Source organism: Fusarium venenatum (assembly GCF_020744135.1).
Source record: "Fusarium venenatum strain MPI-CAGE-CH-0201 chromosome Unknown EDB82scaffold_2, whole genome shotgun sequence".
In the NCBI taxonomy this organism is placed as follows: Eukaryota; Fungi; Ascomycota; class Sordariomycetes; order Hypocreales; family Nectriaceae; genus Fusarium; species Fusarium venenatum.
The window spans coordinates 1864364-1879426 of record NW_027072130.1 but is presented as its reverse complement, the minus strand read 5'-3'; the positions used below and the strand labels follow the sequence as shown (position 1 = coordinate 1879426).

Below are 15063 nucleotides of genomic sequence, written 5' to 3'. Positions count from 1 at the left end.
TAAAAAGAGAAACTGAAGCAAAAAAAAGTTAGTTATTAACTAAAGTTACTCTAAAAAGAACGGTTATCCAAGGCAAAAGGCACTGCCAGCCCTGTCTGATAAGGGAATCCCGTCCGTTGTCGGTTCTGATAGTGCAGGTCTTATCACTGTCGTTTGGTAACTGCTAATTATGTATTGGCTGGCGAACGAGCGCTTATCGTAAACAGTGACGCACTGGGCTGGACGATCTTGTGAGCTAAAAAATGGGGATTCCAAGGCGCGTGAGTCTTTTTTTGTGAGTGAGTAGAGGAAACGATGTGAGGTCCTGGGACTCTCGGGCACCTCCGATAACAAACCGATGTTGAATCACAGTTACAGTAACTACAGTTATTCATACCTGATGGAAAGCAACATGATGGATCTATTGAAGTTGTTCCAATAATTGAAAGTCACTCAACTGGTTTCAGTCATTACTTGAGTTATAGGGTAGATTCATAACTTCAGCTCAGCCAGCCAACTCCATCTCCCTTCCCAGCCACGCTTTTAGTGTTTCGCGTGGAGCAACACATGCTTCCCCATGATTCGCCCTAAGTTGCTACTACAAGCTCCCCGTCCCGCCCTTCCCCCAGCCGTGCAGCCTAGCAGGCGGTAGGTAGCTTAAACCCCTGACAGCTGCTCATGAGAGACGATTGATCATGCTCCAGACTGAGGCAACGTGCGTACGCAACGGCAACCTCAGCCAACCACTTTGCGTTCAGCTCTGTAGCTTCAAACACTTTGGCCGATCTAGAACTCGCCTCTTTCTCAAGCTCAGAGTTGATTTAGTTTAAACATCTGCACTCACATTCTTCAAGTTCAGTATTGTTTTGTTTCCTTCATCCTGTGACCATCAACATCGACCTTTACTGTCTAGTATTCACGTTCATCCATAAGCGTCTCATCATTCGTAACACCCCCTCCCTATCATCATGAAGCTCTCTAGCGGTGCACTGGCTCTCGGGCTGGCCAATTTGCCCGCAACTCTTGCCTGGGGCAGTGAGTTCATCCTATCATGAAACCAGTCTTCATCCCAAGCTCACAATTGCAGGTCTTGGCCATATGACCACGGCTTACCTTGCCGGTCACTTCGTCGCCAACACAACCGAAGCGCACTTCAAGTATATTCTGTATAACGATGAGGAGGACTATCTTGCCAAGATTGCTTCATGGGCAGACTCAATCCGATACACGAACTGGGGCCGCTTTTCCAAGAACTTTCACTTTATCGATGCTCACGACCGCCCGCCTCATAATTGTGACGTCGACTATGAACGCGACTGCAAGGACGATGGTTGTGTCATCACCGCCCTCCACAACTATACTCAGCAATCAATCGAGCCTGAGCTGCCCTTCTGGAGGCGCAACCAGGCCGCCAAGTTTGTTGTCCATTTTGTCGGTGATCTCCACCAACCTCTGCATAACGAAGATGTTGAAAAGGGAGGCAATGGACTTTCAGTGATTTTTGATGGTAAACATTTCAACCTCCACCACGTCTGGGACAGCTCCATTGCCGAGAAACTCCTGGGTGGCCTTCACGGCGACCCTTCTAAGCTGGCCAACAAATGGGCCAACCAGCTTGCTGTTGAGATCACAGATGGGAAGTATGCGGAAGCTAAGGAGACCTGGTTGAAGGACCTGGACTTTGAGAAGCCCATTGACACGGCACTTGCCTGGTCCCGAGAGACTAATGCACTCGTTTGCACTCATGGTAGGCGATCGCCCCGGTAACAGTTTGTATTTCGCCTTATCTAACATGGATCTACAGTTTTACCCGAGGGACCCGAAGCTATTGTCGGTCAGGAACTTGGGGGCGAGTACTTTGAGAAGGCTGCCCCTGTTCTAGAGGAGCAGGTTGCCAAGGCCGGTTACAGAATGGCGGCGTGGCTGGACAAGATCGTCGAGGCCTACAAGGATGCTGAGCAGAAGCAGATTTCTGAGGAGCTCTAAGGTGGCTGTTTTCTGGTTAGCATATGTGTTCAGACGATGCACGTTGTTTTGCATGTAACTGCACATTTATAAACCTCCGACTTGGCACTATGGTTTTGTGGAATAACGATAATATTTTGTAACAAAATTACGCATGAAAACAATCCACAGACCGGAGTATGTACGGATATGAACATTTATAACATGACATCATATAGGCAATGGAATATAAACCACTTTAATCATGCTCGTTTATTCAATGTTACTCTGAGCCTGAGACAAAACGTCAGCCCGGCTGTTATGCTGAAGGGATTTTGCAAAAGTACAGAACGGGATGAAACTGGAACATTGGGGTAGACAAACGAAGTTTTTATGGGAATACTAAGCTTAAACTAAGTTAAAGAATAGTGATACATGTATCTTGTCGCAGGTCAAGTTACAGTGCAAGGGTCGCCGTTTAATGCAACCTCGTGGCTGCAACGTTCATGTGAGTCTTTCGTGGACGCTTACTCGCTTGCAACATTTCTGCAACGAATATTGGCCATCGAAAACCGGCTCGAAGAAGATCTTCAAATCTTATTAGTAGACAACGATTTAGATAGGATTCGATCGATAGATAATCGATGTGAGTTTTCTTTACAGTTTTCGGACCATCACTCAGCCGACCTGTTCTTTTTCGTTAAGTTTATACGCATGTTTTGATATCGACTAGGTATGGAGATGAATGACAGTATACAGTGACCATGATATATGTCCACTATGGCTTGGCCCGGTTTGCAGCTGAATGATTGAAACAAAATTGGTAATTAGATTCAGTTGAAAATGACTGAGCCAAGCCAATGCTTGAGGATTCTACAAATTGCGACAAGATATGGATATTTGAAAATGCCTCTTGTCTTGATAGATGACGGTTTCCAAGAGAGGGACCTCAAGAGTTAGGCAGGTACAGTGGACTGACTACTGTGACAGAGTGGACACTCTCCGACACTTGCGCTTAACGTTGAAGGTTTCGAAGCTCCAGAGGTCGAAACGTGCTGTGCCTGGAAGCGGTGACCCCTAAGGCTCGCCCCTGGCAGCTGCTGCAGGTACAACGATTGAAGTACTCTGATTGGCCACACCCACCGTTGCAGACTCCGTAAAGGGAAGGAAGGAGGCACGGGCTGAGACGCTTCCAACATCAACCATGCAGCAGAATGACATCCTCATTGTTGACTCATCAACTAGAAGCACCTTCTCTCTTGGCTTTGGAATCTTGAACTTATCGAGTACTCGGCATTATGTGCACCCGCCAAGATTAGCCAAGCGCTAACCAATGTGCCCTGACTGCTCACGATTCACTAACATTCTCTTGTCACACCAACCATCAGCCACCTGGAAGAGAACCATTATCTGGGCCTACTATTGATTATTCAACTCAGGCATTATCGGTTCTGGATGACTACATGCAGTACTCCGCCTCGTCTGCTACTCTTGCCGCTGTCTCATGCCCCCGTCACTGTTTCTCAAACACAGCTAGTGCTGTCTCTCTGTCCCGCGATGCTTTCTCTTGGTGTTTCTCATCAAGTTTGATCGCTACATCTTGGCCTCTACCCCTTGGCCCTACCAGGGCTGCCCTTACCGAGCAAGCGAGAGGTCATTGTTTGCTTCGAGCCTCGACCTTGCTCATGGAGTTGTGACCCTGAGCCTAGCCCTCCCCCCTCGACCGCCCAGAATTCCATCCGGTCTGATGTGCGAGCCCGAGACGTTGAATTGTCTGGGATTATCATAATGGAAGCAAGCATCTTTCTCGGCAACTTCGTTTCCGATATCATCTCTAGATGACCACTCCAGTTTTCCACAAGGCTTTAAACCCTCGTTCCACCGTCCTACAATCGAACCATCTTCTTACTCTCTCTTCAGCTCTGGTAGTCTCCTTTCTTCCATTCGTTCCTTTGAGGCCCTAGTTGAAATTATTTTCGTGTCAGTGACCATTCTTTTATCTTTATTTCGAATTGGTCTGGTACCATTCGAAAACTTTTAGACAACGCTTTATTCTCCTTCAGCTTTTCTATCATCCCCTTTCCTTCAACAAGTCAGTACCAGCATACTCTTATTCAAGATGCAGTTGAAAGGTGTAATGGTTGCTCTTTTGAGCATGTCTGTCATTGCAGACGCTGCTGTGGTTCAAAAGAGACACCCCCTGGCTCGCGCTCTCCAACGACGACAATTTGGTGGTGGCGGCGGCTTCGGTGGTGGTAACGGCGGCAACAACGGCGGCAACAACGGAGGAAACAACGGCGGTAACAACGGCGGTAACAACGGCGGTAACAACGGCGGTAACAACGGCGGCGGCGGCGGCGGCGGCGGTGGTGGAAACACTCTCCAAGGCAACGCCGTACAGACCGGATCTCAGCAGGATGGTAACAACCCTGGTTCGGATGAGCAAGCAGCCTCGGCAACGTGAGTCAATCAACAGCAACACCGAAGATAAACACGGAGTATTAACAGACCACAGAGACGACAACAACTTTATCAACTTCTGTTCCGGCCAAACACTCACCAACGGAGAGCAAAACCGAGATGGCTCATGTAACGGTATCCGTAAGTAGTGGCATATCCTCCCTGCTCATCCTGTATTAACCCTTTATGCAGCTATGGGAAAGATCCCTTCAGCCAATAACATGGTTTCCTCTGTCTTCACATCACCTCAAAACGGTGACAACATCCAAGCCAACCAGGACTTTGACATCTCGGTGCAGTTTATCAACTTCGCGCCTGGCTCGTTTACCAACGCGACGAACACCTACTACTCAGCTCCTCAGGATCTTGATGGTGGTGGTAACATTATCGGTCACACCCACGTCACAGTCCAGGATACCGGTAATGACTTAAACCCTACTCAGCCCCTGGACCCTCAGGTCTTTGCCTTCTTCAAGGGTATCAACGATGCCGGTAACGGCCAGGGTCTCCTGACTGCTAGTGTTGAAGGTGGTCTGCCTGATGGAAACTACCGTATCTGCAGCATGTCTGCCGCATCCAACCATCAGCCTGTCCTCATGCCTGTTGCTCAGCGAGGAGCTCAGGACGATTGTATCCGTATCACTGTTGGAGGCAATGGCGGCGGCGGCGGCGGTAACAACGGAGGCAACAACGGAGGTGACAACAACAATGGTGGCCAGGGAGGCGACCAGAACAACGGCCAAGGTGGTGACCAGAACCAAGGCGGCGATCAGAACCAAGGTGGTGACCAGAACCAGGGCGGCGATCAGAACCAAGGTGGTGACCAGAACCAGGGCGGCGGTCAAGGCCAAGGTGGTGATCAGAACCAGGGCGGCGACCAGAACCAAGGTGGTGATCAGGGTGGCGACCAGAACCAGGGCGGCGATCAAGGCCAAGGTGGTGATCAGGGCGGCGATCAAGCCCAGGGTGGTGACCAAGCTCAGGGTGGTGATCAAGGCCAAGGTGGTGACCAAGCCCAGGGTGGTGACCAAGCTCAGGGTGGTGATCAAGGCCAAGGTGGTGACCAAGCCCAGGGTGGTGATCAAGCTCAGGGTGGTGATCAAGGCCAAGGTGGTGACCAAGCTCAGGGTGGTGACCAAGCTCAGGGTGGTGATCAAGCCCAAGGTGGTGACCAAGCTCAGGGTGGTGATCAAGCCCAAGGTGGTGACCAAGCTCAGGGTGGTGATCAAAACGGAGGCCAAGGGGGTCAGGGTGGTGGAGGTGGCGGCTTCGGAGGTGGTCGTTTCGGACGCGGCGGTCGCGGTCGATTCGGAGGCTTCCAAGCTGCTTCAGCAGATGGCGCTGCCAACAGTACAACTACGGACGCATGAAGACAATGATGAGTTTATAGAGACACAGGCAGAGCCATTCTACTTGACCGCGGCCCTGGAGGTTTTCGGTGTGAGTACCCAATGGTGGTTCTTGAGTCGAAAAATATTACAATATTCGACCAGAAGATTAATGAGGATGGAGTTTGGGTATATGGCTAGTTAGAACGGTTTGGGTTTACATCCGCCCGCCTATGGACAATGTGATGATAGGATATTAGGACTTGGAGGTGAATGCCCTTCAAGATTTGTTGTTTATTAGTTGAATAAGAATCGGTCACGCTAAAACTACATGTGCATTGTGCTGTGAATGCCTCTTCATGAGAATTCTCTCACAATCTACCATGACATAGGATGAATACAACGGGGAGTGAATAAAACAGTAATCTGAGAAACCGTGTTACAGACTTGATATGAAACCAGTATGTCACCACTCAAACCATAAGAGTTTCATGGCAGAGGCAGGTGTTGAGCAATTTGAGAGTCAGGTGAACTGGGGAATGTTTATCACGAAGTGAGGTTGTCTGAGATGAGTCTGGAACACAACAGAGTTAGTTCGTAGTCTTGGTATTTGGCATCCAGTAATGTTAAGGGGCATGTGAAGACTCGTTGGTAGACAGGATGGACAATTCAAGAGTCTTGCTCATCGGTATTGCATCACAAGAAATGTCCATGTGATGATAGCAAACCCTTCGTAGAGATTGTATCACCTTTGTTATCAGATTTTTAGATAAAGAGCATCTGATAAATGAGTAGATCTAGGTAAGATGTTTGTGTTATAAGAACTGAGGTTCGACAAGTATGTAAGGCAACACCTCAGCTTTGGTGAAGAATTCTGAGAGAAGAGACTTGATTGAATGTTGAATATATTCACTATAGTATTGCCAGAACGTCACAGAAGTTCTTTGTCTGTGCTGTAAATCAAAAGACACGCTTGAATGGTATTATTTCTCCGTTCATCAAAGAACGGTACGACCAAGTTGAACAGTTCCCTAGACTTGGGTCTATCCCATAACCAAAATCCAATACTTTCTTTCCATCTGTAACCACGACCCTCTAACCACGCTGACGACTGTTGAAGAGTTAGTATCACGATAAGAAGCCAGACATGGAAAGTAAATAGCCTACCCGCAGCCCTGAGGCGTAACAACACCAAAGGGACAATCACCAGAGATCTTCTCAACGATCTGGTCAAAGAAAACAGGTGTAACCACGATGCCAGCGCTGACGAGAGACGCAGCAGCAGAAAGAAGCGTGACAAAGATTGTAGTCTTCATTGTGACGATGTTTAATACGCAATGGCGTGATATTCGAAGCGGCACTCAAGAGATAGAGAGAGAGATAGATAGACTGGTGAATATGTGGGGAAAAGAGAGAAAGACGCTTGAAGTTACAGAACCAGCTGAAACACAAGAGAAGAAGAGATTGAATTAAAAATATGGCCGACAAGGGCTTTTTCGAAAGAAGGTGAATTAATTTATTTTTGGTCAAGTTTTGAAGAACAGGAAAGCAGAGGAGAAAGGGAAAATCGAGACGGGGGGGAAATGGAGTCGGGAGGCGGCAAAAAAAAAAAGGGACTGTAACAGGGGCGTGACGGTCAAGGTTTCAGGTTGTCAAACGGAACGGCTATTTACCAATTGGGAGATATAGTCCGGATCTGTACAAGTTATTACTGAGCTTAATTAACCATGTAAATAATGACATAGTTCAAGACTTTACAAAAGATAGATTTCCTACTATCTACCTATCTCATGGGCCTGTTGCGGGTTTGACCTCACTCCAACCCTGGTATCCCAAACATATAGCAAAGTTCACCATCTCCAGCTGATTGAAAGAAAATCATGTAGTTACGTGTTGCATGAATTACCAACAAGTGGAATAGAAAAGCTCATAGCAGTAAAAAAGTGCAAGGCTGGTTATTGAAAGCTATCGTAAAAGTCGACTATCCTTCATGGGCGGCCGCGTCTCTAGTAAACCCCACCACTTTGGTAGTAACTGTCTGGTGCTGGAGCAGAGGGACCGTCACCAGGAGGGACATACGGCTTGTACTGGTTCTGTCCACCACCGCCGCTTTGGCTGGGAAGACCGTGTCGAGCATCATATCCGGCAGCATTTCCAGGTTGCAGAGGGGGAGGGGTCATGACACTCTGAGGCGGAGGAGGGGCTGAGCCTGTGGGCATAGGGGGAGCTTGTGAAGGGTTGTAGCTCTGGTATTGCTGTGGCTGTTGTTGATGACCACCGTAGGGGCCAGCAGGTGGTGCAGTGGCGTTCTCATTGGGTTCTTCAGGAGAATACACTGAGCTAGAGAATGTAGCAGATGGAGCAAGCGGTTGTGGGTTGTTAGTCGCGATAGGTGAGTCGTAAACAGAAGTGGCCAGCTCTTGGGCTCCATACGTGCTTCCAGGTCGACCTCCCATAGGCGCTTGACCATACGGGTTGTTGCTCTGAGATTGATTGTAAGGGTTGAAGTTCGGGCCAGGTGTCGATGTGTTGATAGGGGCGGGCTGTTTGCCGTTGGAAGGAGATTCATTTCTAGGAGGATAGGGTTGCGAGCCAGCGGGCACTTCAGCTCCTGCTACGTAAAAAGGAGCTGGTTGACCTTGGGGTTGGTTCTGGAAGTTAGGGGGAGGGGATGAGGCCTGGTATGGAGGCTGCTCTAAGAGAGGGTTAGAATGAGGTTTGCATGTCGATTTTCAGAAAAGTTACTAACCTCCAGGGCCAGGTGTGTAGTACCGTGATGGATCCTGAGGCGGTGCTCCTTGGGGAGGATATCCGCCAGCCTGAGGATAACCTTGTCCAGGAGCTGGGCGCATGGCATACTGTTGGTAGTTGTGCTGAGGAGGATGGGCCATGGAAGACTCCAACAAAGCCTCGTAGTCTCGTCGAGCTTTGATGAACTTTTCATTCAATTGTGTGAAGTCGTCTATCTATCGTTAGTTGCGTGTCGCATGAGCAACAATCTCATATCAACTAACCTTTCTTCTGAGAATACTTTTCGATCAACTTGATGAGTTTTGGTCGAATAGCAAGTGTCTGGTGATACAGCTTCTAGAAATCATGTTAGCTCGGTTTCTCCACTCATGCGCAACAGTTGAAACATACGGAAATCTCCTCATTATCCTCTTCTCTGGGCGCAGTGTTGGAGGTGCTGAGCAATGTGAGAAGTTTCTCAACGTTCTTGATCTCAGCAAACACCTCGGCCTCCATCTGAGCCTCGCGCTGCAGCTCATCCGCAGTAGGATCGGTAAGCTTCTCGACATAGTTGAGTGGAAAGATACCAGTCTTGCCCCTGAGAGAGCCTCGCCACCAATCCTTGTAGACACTCTCAAGAACAGCAATCACGTCACCCTTCTTGAATTCAAGCTCGCCAGGCTCAGAGGGCGCAAAGTCAAAGAGAGCACGTACTCGGCTCACTGTAGCAGCTGTGGTGCCAGCTGGCGGGGCAGGAGCAGGACTCTCTGTCTGGTTGCTAGGGCCAGCTTGTACTCCTGGACTGGTGGCAGCAGTCTTCTTGCGTTCCTCTTCTTGAAGACTAAGCGTGAGCGCCATTTGCAGCTCCTCCTCTTCCTTCTGGCGATCGACGTCGGTGAGACCCTGTTTTTGAGGAGCGCTTGGGGGCTGGAGGTTCGGGTTGCTTCGTGTAGCACGGTTGTAGGCATCTCCCATGATACCAAGCTCAGGGTCGTTGTTGAACATATCGGTCCAACTCTTCATGTGCTCAATGATCTTTGACTTGACTTGTGTGTGGGTGTTGCGGTCGTTCGTCAGGCGAAGAAGGGCGTCTGTGAAAGCACGGCTGGAGAGTTCGCGATGCATGTTCTTTCCACAGTTCTGGGCGAGCGCATGCGCAAGCTGGTTCGGGGTTAGTAGGTGAACTAGTCATTACAGAAAGCAGGACTCTATCGTACCTCAAGAGTGTAGAGCTGGACGTTGGCATTGCGATGCGCGAGACGTCTGATGATACTCTGGACAGCCTCCTTGGGGCCATTTTGGTCGTTGCTTACTTTATCGCAGACCTCGATAATGGCACCCCAATCTTCGGATGTGAGGTTCTCGTCGGTGGCCTTGGCTATGCTAGGGTTAGTCGCACGAACAGACACATAGGAACGAGCGCCGACTGAAAGAAGCCCGCTCACTCGGTTTGGCAATAATGAGGGAGATATAACGTACTGACGACATCGTCGTAGGGACCTGCTGCTGAGGCTCGGAACATGATGCGTGAGTTGGGTATCAGTTGTCGATAGGCAGCGGGGAAACAATGTCAACGCGGTAGGGGCGCGTGGGGTATTTGTTGGCTAGAAGCCTTGGGTATTGTGCGGATATCGATCGTATGGCAGAAGAATAGGGTCAACTAAAGCGACAAAATTACAGTTGAGGGTGAGAATATGTTGGTGACAGTGATGCGAGATGAAGATGTCCCGTACCAAGACCCTGGGTTACGTCGGCCGTCGCACCCCACAAGCACGTCACTTGAACCGATCTGGTAGATTGAGGTAGGTACCTGAGAAGGCAGTTATCGTACGTCGTAGGCGTCTTTGTAGGTATTGCCTGTTGTTTATTTCACCTGACTAATAAGTTTGTGGAAAGTTGCAGACAAAGCAAGTGAAGGTAAACGAGAGTTTAAACAGGCTTCCTTCCAGCTTCTCTACCACTGATGACGAACGAGCGGCGAAGGAAGCAGCGGGGCTGAGCTTAGTAGGTTCGGTTACCATGACCTTGAAGCTCCCCTGTACTTGTCCAGGTTCATGTGGCTAGAGGACACGCGTGCGCCACACATAGATACCTACACAGCCAACCTCTATCTGAGAGTGATCAACAACTGTATCACGATTGATTCCTTGGCTTTCATCTGACTTTAAAAGATCAAGCTTATCGATATCTCAATCTTATGAAACTTGGGAGGCTCTGAAAGTGAACTCTAAAAACACCAAAAACGATGTAATTTGTGGTATTAGCAGTACTACTGTAGAATAACCTTCACGGCTCTCCATTCTTTGTATGCCTACAATTTCGCGTCCAGTTGCGCGTCCTCATCACATTTGGTGACGTCCTTACGTGGCGCGGTCCCTTGGATTGGGTATCATCATAGACACTTACAGTTTGGATCGCAGATTCACGACAAACACATTTTACTCAAGTGTAACATTCAACGCTGCAAATGCCTTTGGCCCTTGTCGGGAAAAGGGATGCCTCTCGCTAGCTACATACACTACACACGCTGCTGTAAACCCATAATAATTTATACATGTCCATGTACGCCGCTCATTCCATTCATGGCAATCTACTGTGTCCTTCCATCAGGCAACCAATGCGCCATACTGCCGGCAACTCCAGTGCCTTTGAAACGAAACAAATAATTCTAATCAAATCATGGATCTCTATCCATTATTTGCTGCCAAATGAATGCTGTGTTTGCATCGCAGTGTGTCCAAAACGCATATGCATAGATCAACATGTCGTTCTTACCAACCCCGTCTTGAAGCGCTACGGCTTTCATATCCTCCCCTATCAGGTCCAATGTTTGGCCCTCCAGATGCGCCACTACGCGCCTCTTCGATACTTCGTCGGCCCTGTGCATCCATTTCTGAGAGATCAAAAACCAAGGGCTCCTCGTTGACCGAGTCATCATCAGCCCGGACCTGCCTATTGAGAGATCCATTGAAGCTACCTCGGGATGACTGCGGTGGGGTTTGTCTGTGTGAAGCCATGCCCATGTATCGACGGCGTCCAAATGGTGAGCTGGACGTCGCTGCCGGGATCAAACCCTCAGGCGGATTCTCTTCCGAGAGTCCTTGTCGCAACATATCTGGCGTCTCCGCACTCCCGACATCGGTAGCTGGCTCAAGGCTGTCTGATGGCCTTTGTGTAGATTCTTCCTCAAGTTGCATTTGTCTGCCAAGCAGAATGCTCAACGTAGGCGGCTCTCTGTCATCAGCACCCAAGCTGATACTTCGGTGTGCAAAGGCTGAGTCTGTATCATCATCATCAGCCATTGACCGATTTTGTAGCGCAACGGAGCTCGCTCGTCGCTGGTAAGTCGCAAGTCGTGGCGAAAGAGGGATATCAATCGCCGTTGTACCGTCCTGCGTAATTGTGTTTTCTCTGATAGTCCCTGGCTGGGCGTTATCAGAAGTTCGTCCTTGACGTGAGGTGATCCGTCCTTGGCCAGTATAATCAATAATTGAATTCTCGCTCAATCTAGACGGAATCGCTGGCGTGTGAGGTGTGTGAGGTGAAAGTGGTTTACCAGGAGATGACGATGCAGACACAGAGGCTGGTGCAGTCATTCCAGGCACGCTTGTCAATTGCCTACTAGAGGAGCTTGACGATCTCTGCATTTGCACGGACGATGTCATCGACTCCGTAAGTGCGTTGTTTGAGTCCCTCATCATATGAAAGCGAGATAGTTGCGCTACAGTCTTATTCGTCGCGGATTCGCCTGTTGTTGAAGTCTTGAAACTCTGTAAGGTTTTCTTGCTATCCAAGGCCTTAATGAAGTCTTCAAGTTGTTCACTGTCGTCTCGGAGGGAATCAGAGCTGGTACCTGCCACCTCAGCAAGCAACCCAGACCCTGGCTGTGCCACCGACGAAGCCAAGCTCTGTCTTCCACTACTTCCCTGCTCATCGTCTCCGGCTCTGCTAGCGCCTCCAAATGAGAGGCGTCCACGGCGGTGGGTGAAACTGCTACTATAACGACTAGTTGACGCGGGCCGAGGAGAGCCTGGAACTGCAGTTTCTCCCGACGATGTAGGTGGGCCGCCTCGCAGAGAAGCTGGCATACCAGCAGTGAGAGATGTACGATTACCCGCCTGTCTAAGTGAAGGGATGCCTGGTCGCGTCAAAGATTGAGGGGAAGCAGGTTCAGCATCGAGTTGTCTAGGAACAGGTGAACCAGAAAGTGAGCCTGCCTTGAAAGGCTGAAACGACACCGAGGGCCTTCTGCTTAAGCCCTCGAAAGTTGGTAACGCCGGTCGTGCTGTACCTTGGCGGACCGGCAGAGAGCTTGGACCATCTACATCGTTTTGTGCTGGAATAGATTCTGGGGGTGAGCTTGTGTCGGAACCCGGTTGTCGCACTGATCTCAGAGCCGAGATCGGGCTGGTCCCTATGGGAACGTTCCCGTGGAACGTTGATAGGCTCCCATAAGCTTGCTGGATATCACTCAGATTTGGTCGTGATCTGTGATCACGGAGCGATCCCACCTCGGCCGCAGTTGCTCTCGACGTGTCATGCTGTTGAGGAAGGGAGGGTCTGAAGAAATTCTCATCCACACCCATAAAGCGAGAGCTCAGTAGAGCCTCAGAATCATCCACACGAAAGTTACAGTCACTGCGATATGTGACAACTGTGCTCAATCGACCAACAGGCACCTCCAGGTCTCCAAACACATACTCCGTCACTGGATCTGGCCTTCCATCAATGGGAAGGCGCAGTTGATCATAACGTGGGCGTTCAGGTTGAGATAGACGTATTCGACATCGGGGAATGAGAGCCGGATGTGAGTTTTTAGCAGCTCCTTGGCTGGCAAATTTCCATGCTGGGAGCAATCGGGTTGTGATGAATAGTGACCGGAAGAAGACAATGGCCTTCTTGTACACAGTCGGCAATATTGGGCCAAAGTCGGCGGACGTCATGCCTGAGTGCTTCAGCTCGACTTGCCACCTTTCGATGACAACCTCGTTGTTTCTCCGTGATGCGCCGGAGCTGTCGGTGGAGGATCCATACGAATTCAACTGTTCCATTACATCCCATCTTTTACCGTTCTCATCGACAATGACGAGACTCTGGCTGTCCTTTAATCGAGAGGCATCAAGATATACCTCGATAACCATTGGAGGAGGGAGGTTATCGAGGCTACCACAATTCTTCCAGATCTTGAGTTCATCTCTAAAATCGTCAATCTCATCTGTCTCGATTTGGAACTATTCGCTAATCAGCCACTGAAGGTATACGGATAGCCAGCAAACCTACCCATTTATTGGGTTTCCGCGCGCCGTTAGCGCCGCGTGCAGGCTTGGATTTAATACGTGAGTCGAGAACAAGCACAGCCGCCTTTGCGTAGAAATTCTGTAGATGGGATTGTATCAGCAACCATAGGATTAAGCCATTCGACAGGCCTGCACAGCCATGCCATCCAACTCATACCTGTATTATCTGATCGAGTTTCCGCACAGAATCAGCAGGAGGTGCCGGTGTTGGTGGGCTCTCAAGGAAAGGCGAGTTTGGGGCATCTCTGCCGGCAATATTCGAGCCGGCGCGAGGGCGAGAGCCCAAGACAGCTTCTCGGGTACTGTTGGATCGAGATGGCAGATTCGGCTGGCCTGTTGCGCCTGGGGATGATACCCTGGCTGGGGCACGGGGTTGCTGATGCATGGTATATCGTGTTCGTGCGCGCAAAGTATACTGGTGTTGGTTGTCTGCTATCGGATTGATCACGAACGTATGGGGATCTTGATCGGCCAGGAGACCTGCTTATCCATGGTTCATGTCGTTATAGATAGATCGATCGATAGAGAAGGGAGGCTCGATGGATGAATGATGGGCTCAGATTTCGGCAGTCTTATCCTCTGGAATCGGAAGTAGGAGCGGAGGATGGTTGGTTGTATGTAGATGAAGATGTAAAGTGTAAAAAGGGACAGGGCGATGAAGGAAGCTTGGACCGTTGGCTACCTGTTGTCGCTGTCGGTGAGATTGGACGTGAATGCAATGCAAAAGCAAAATCCAGGCAGGGTCGGACTGGACTGGACTGGGTAGGCAGCTTCCCAGGGTTGTTGTCGATAGATGTAATAGGTCTGGGAGAGGTGAGGTGTGAGTGAAAAGGATCTAGCACTGTACGGGACAAGACAAGACAGTCCCGCAGGAGCGGTAGGTAGTACTAAGAAGGCACTCGGCAGCGTAGTTGTTTGTGTATCGTATTTGTCTGTTTATTTGTGCCCGGCAACAAATATGAAGCAACGGTTTGCCGCAGTATGGACAGTTGCAGAAACAACGAGTAATGAATAGAGTGCCTGTGCCGAAGTTTGATTGTTTCGTTTGAGCCGAGAGTGATAGACTGCAACACAGTAGACTACCAAGGTACCTCCTACTGCGGAAGACAGGCCGAGCTACGAAGGCTCAAGGTCACCACTCAGGACCTCGTGATGGGGGACCGGGGCTGTCGTCATCGGCTAGAGCCTCACGTCACAGGGCTCATGGGGTATGGTACCTTATGTATGCGCCTGAGTCGAGTCAGAGGCCAAGTCAAGTCGAGGTAATCTTTGGTTAATCCAAGATTTACCGCAACTTGCCGATTTCCAAAGATGCACGACTGTAA

At 49.6% G+C, this 15063-nt stretch overlaps 5 protein-coding genes across 5 annotated transcripts; 2 read left to right on the top strand and 3 right to left on the bottom strand.

Annotated features, from left to right (window-relative positions):
* Positions 1–542: 542 nt before the first annotated feature.
* Positions 543–2191, top strand: EDB82DRAFT_495662 (phospholipase C/P1 nuclease domain-containing protein). The gene is made up of 3 exons (XM_025733486.2): positions 543–1014; positions 1067–1726; positions 1784–2191. The coding sequence occupies exons 1-3, from the start codon at positions 948–950 to the stop codon at positions 1963–1965; spliced, it is 909 nt and encodes a 302-aa protein (XP_025584388.1). The 5' UTR covers positions 543–947; the 3' UTR covers positions 1966–2191.
* Positions 2192–3831: 1640 nt separating this feature from the next.
* Positions 3832–5890, top strand: EDB82DRAFT_135704 (uncharacterized protein). The gene is made up of 4 exons (XM_065607044.1): positions 3832–4383; positions 4439–4524; positions 4576–5127; positions 5584–5890. Exons 1-4 carry the CDS (start codon positions 4043–4045, stop codon positions 5751–5753), a joined length of 1149 nt encoding a protein of 382 aa, XP_065464561.1. The 5' UTR covers positions 3832–4042; the 3' UTR covers positions 5754–5890.
* Positions 5891–6806: 916 nt separating this feature from the next.
* On the bottom strand, positions 6807–7027 carry EDB82DRAFT_523326 (uncharacterized protein; the record flags this gene model as incomplete). The annotated part of the gene is made up of 2 exons (XM_025733484.1): positions 6807–6822; positions 6879–7027. The coding sequence occupies 2 exons, from the start codon at positions 7025–7027 to the stop codon at positions 6807–6809; spliced, it is 165 nt and encodes a 54-aa protein (XP_025584386.1).
* A 387-nt stretch (positions 7028–7414) lies between these two features.
* Positions 7415–10436, bottom strand: EDB82DRAFT_443701 (uncharacterized protein). The gene is made up of 6 exons (XM_025733483.2): positions 9921–10436; positions 9659–9819; positions 8853–9602; positions 8726–8798; positions 8461–8673; positions 7415–8406 (listed from the first exon to the last, which is right to left on the bottom strand). Exons 1-6 carry the CDS (start codon positions 9961–9963, stop codon positions 7718–7720), a joined length of 1929 nt encoding a protein of 642 aa, XP_025584385.1. The 5' UTR covers positions 9964–10436; the 3' UTR covers positions 7415–7717.
* A 776-nt stretch (positions 10437–11212) lies between these two features.
* Positions 11213–14123, bottom strand: EDB82DRAFT_523324 (autophagy-related protein 13-domain-containing protein; the record flags this gene model as incomplete). Its single annotated transcript, XM_025733482.2, has 3 exons — positions 11213–13672; positions 13722–13817; positions 13896–14123. The coding sequence occupies 3 exons, from the start codon at positions 14121–14123 to the stop codon at positions 11213–11215; spliced, it is 2784 nt and encodes a 927-aa protein (XP_025584384.1).
* Positions 14124–15063: the final 940 nt, after the last annotated feature.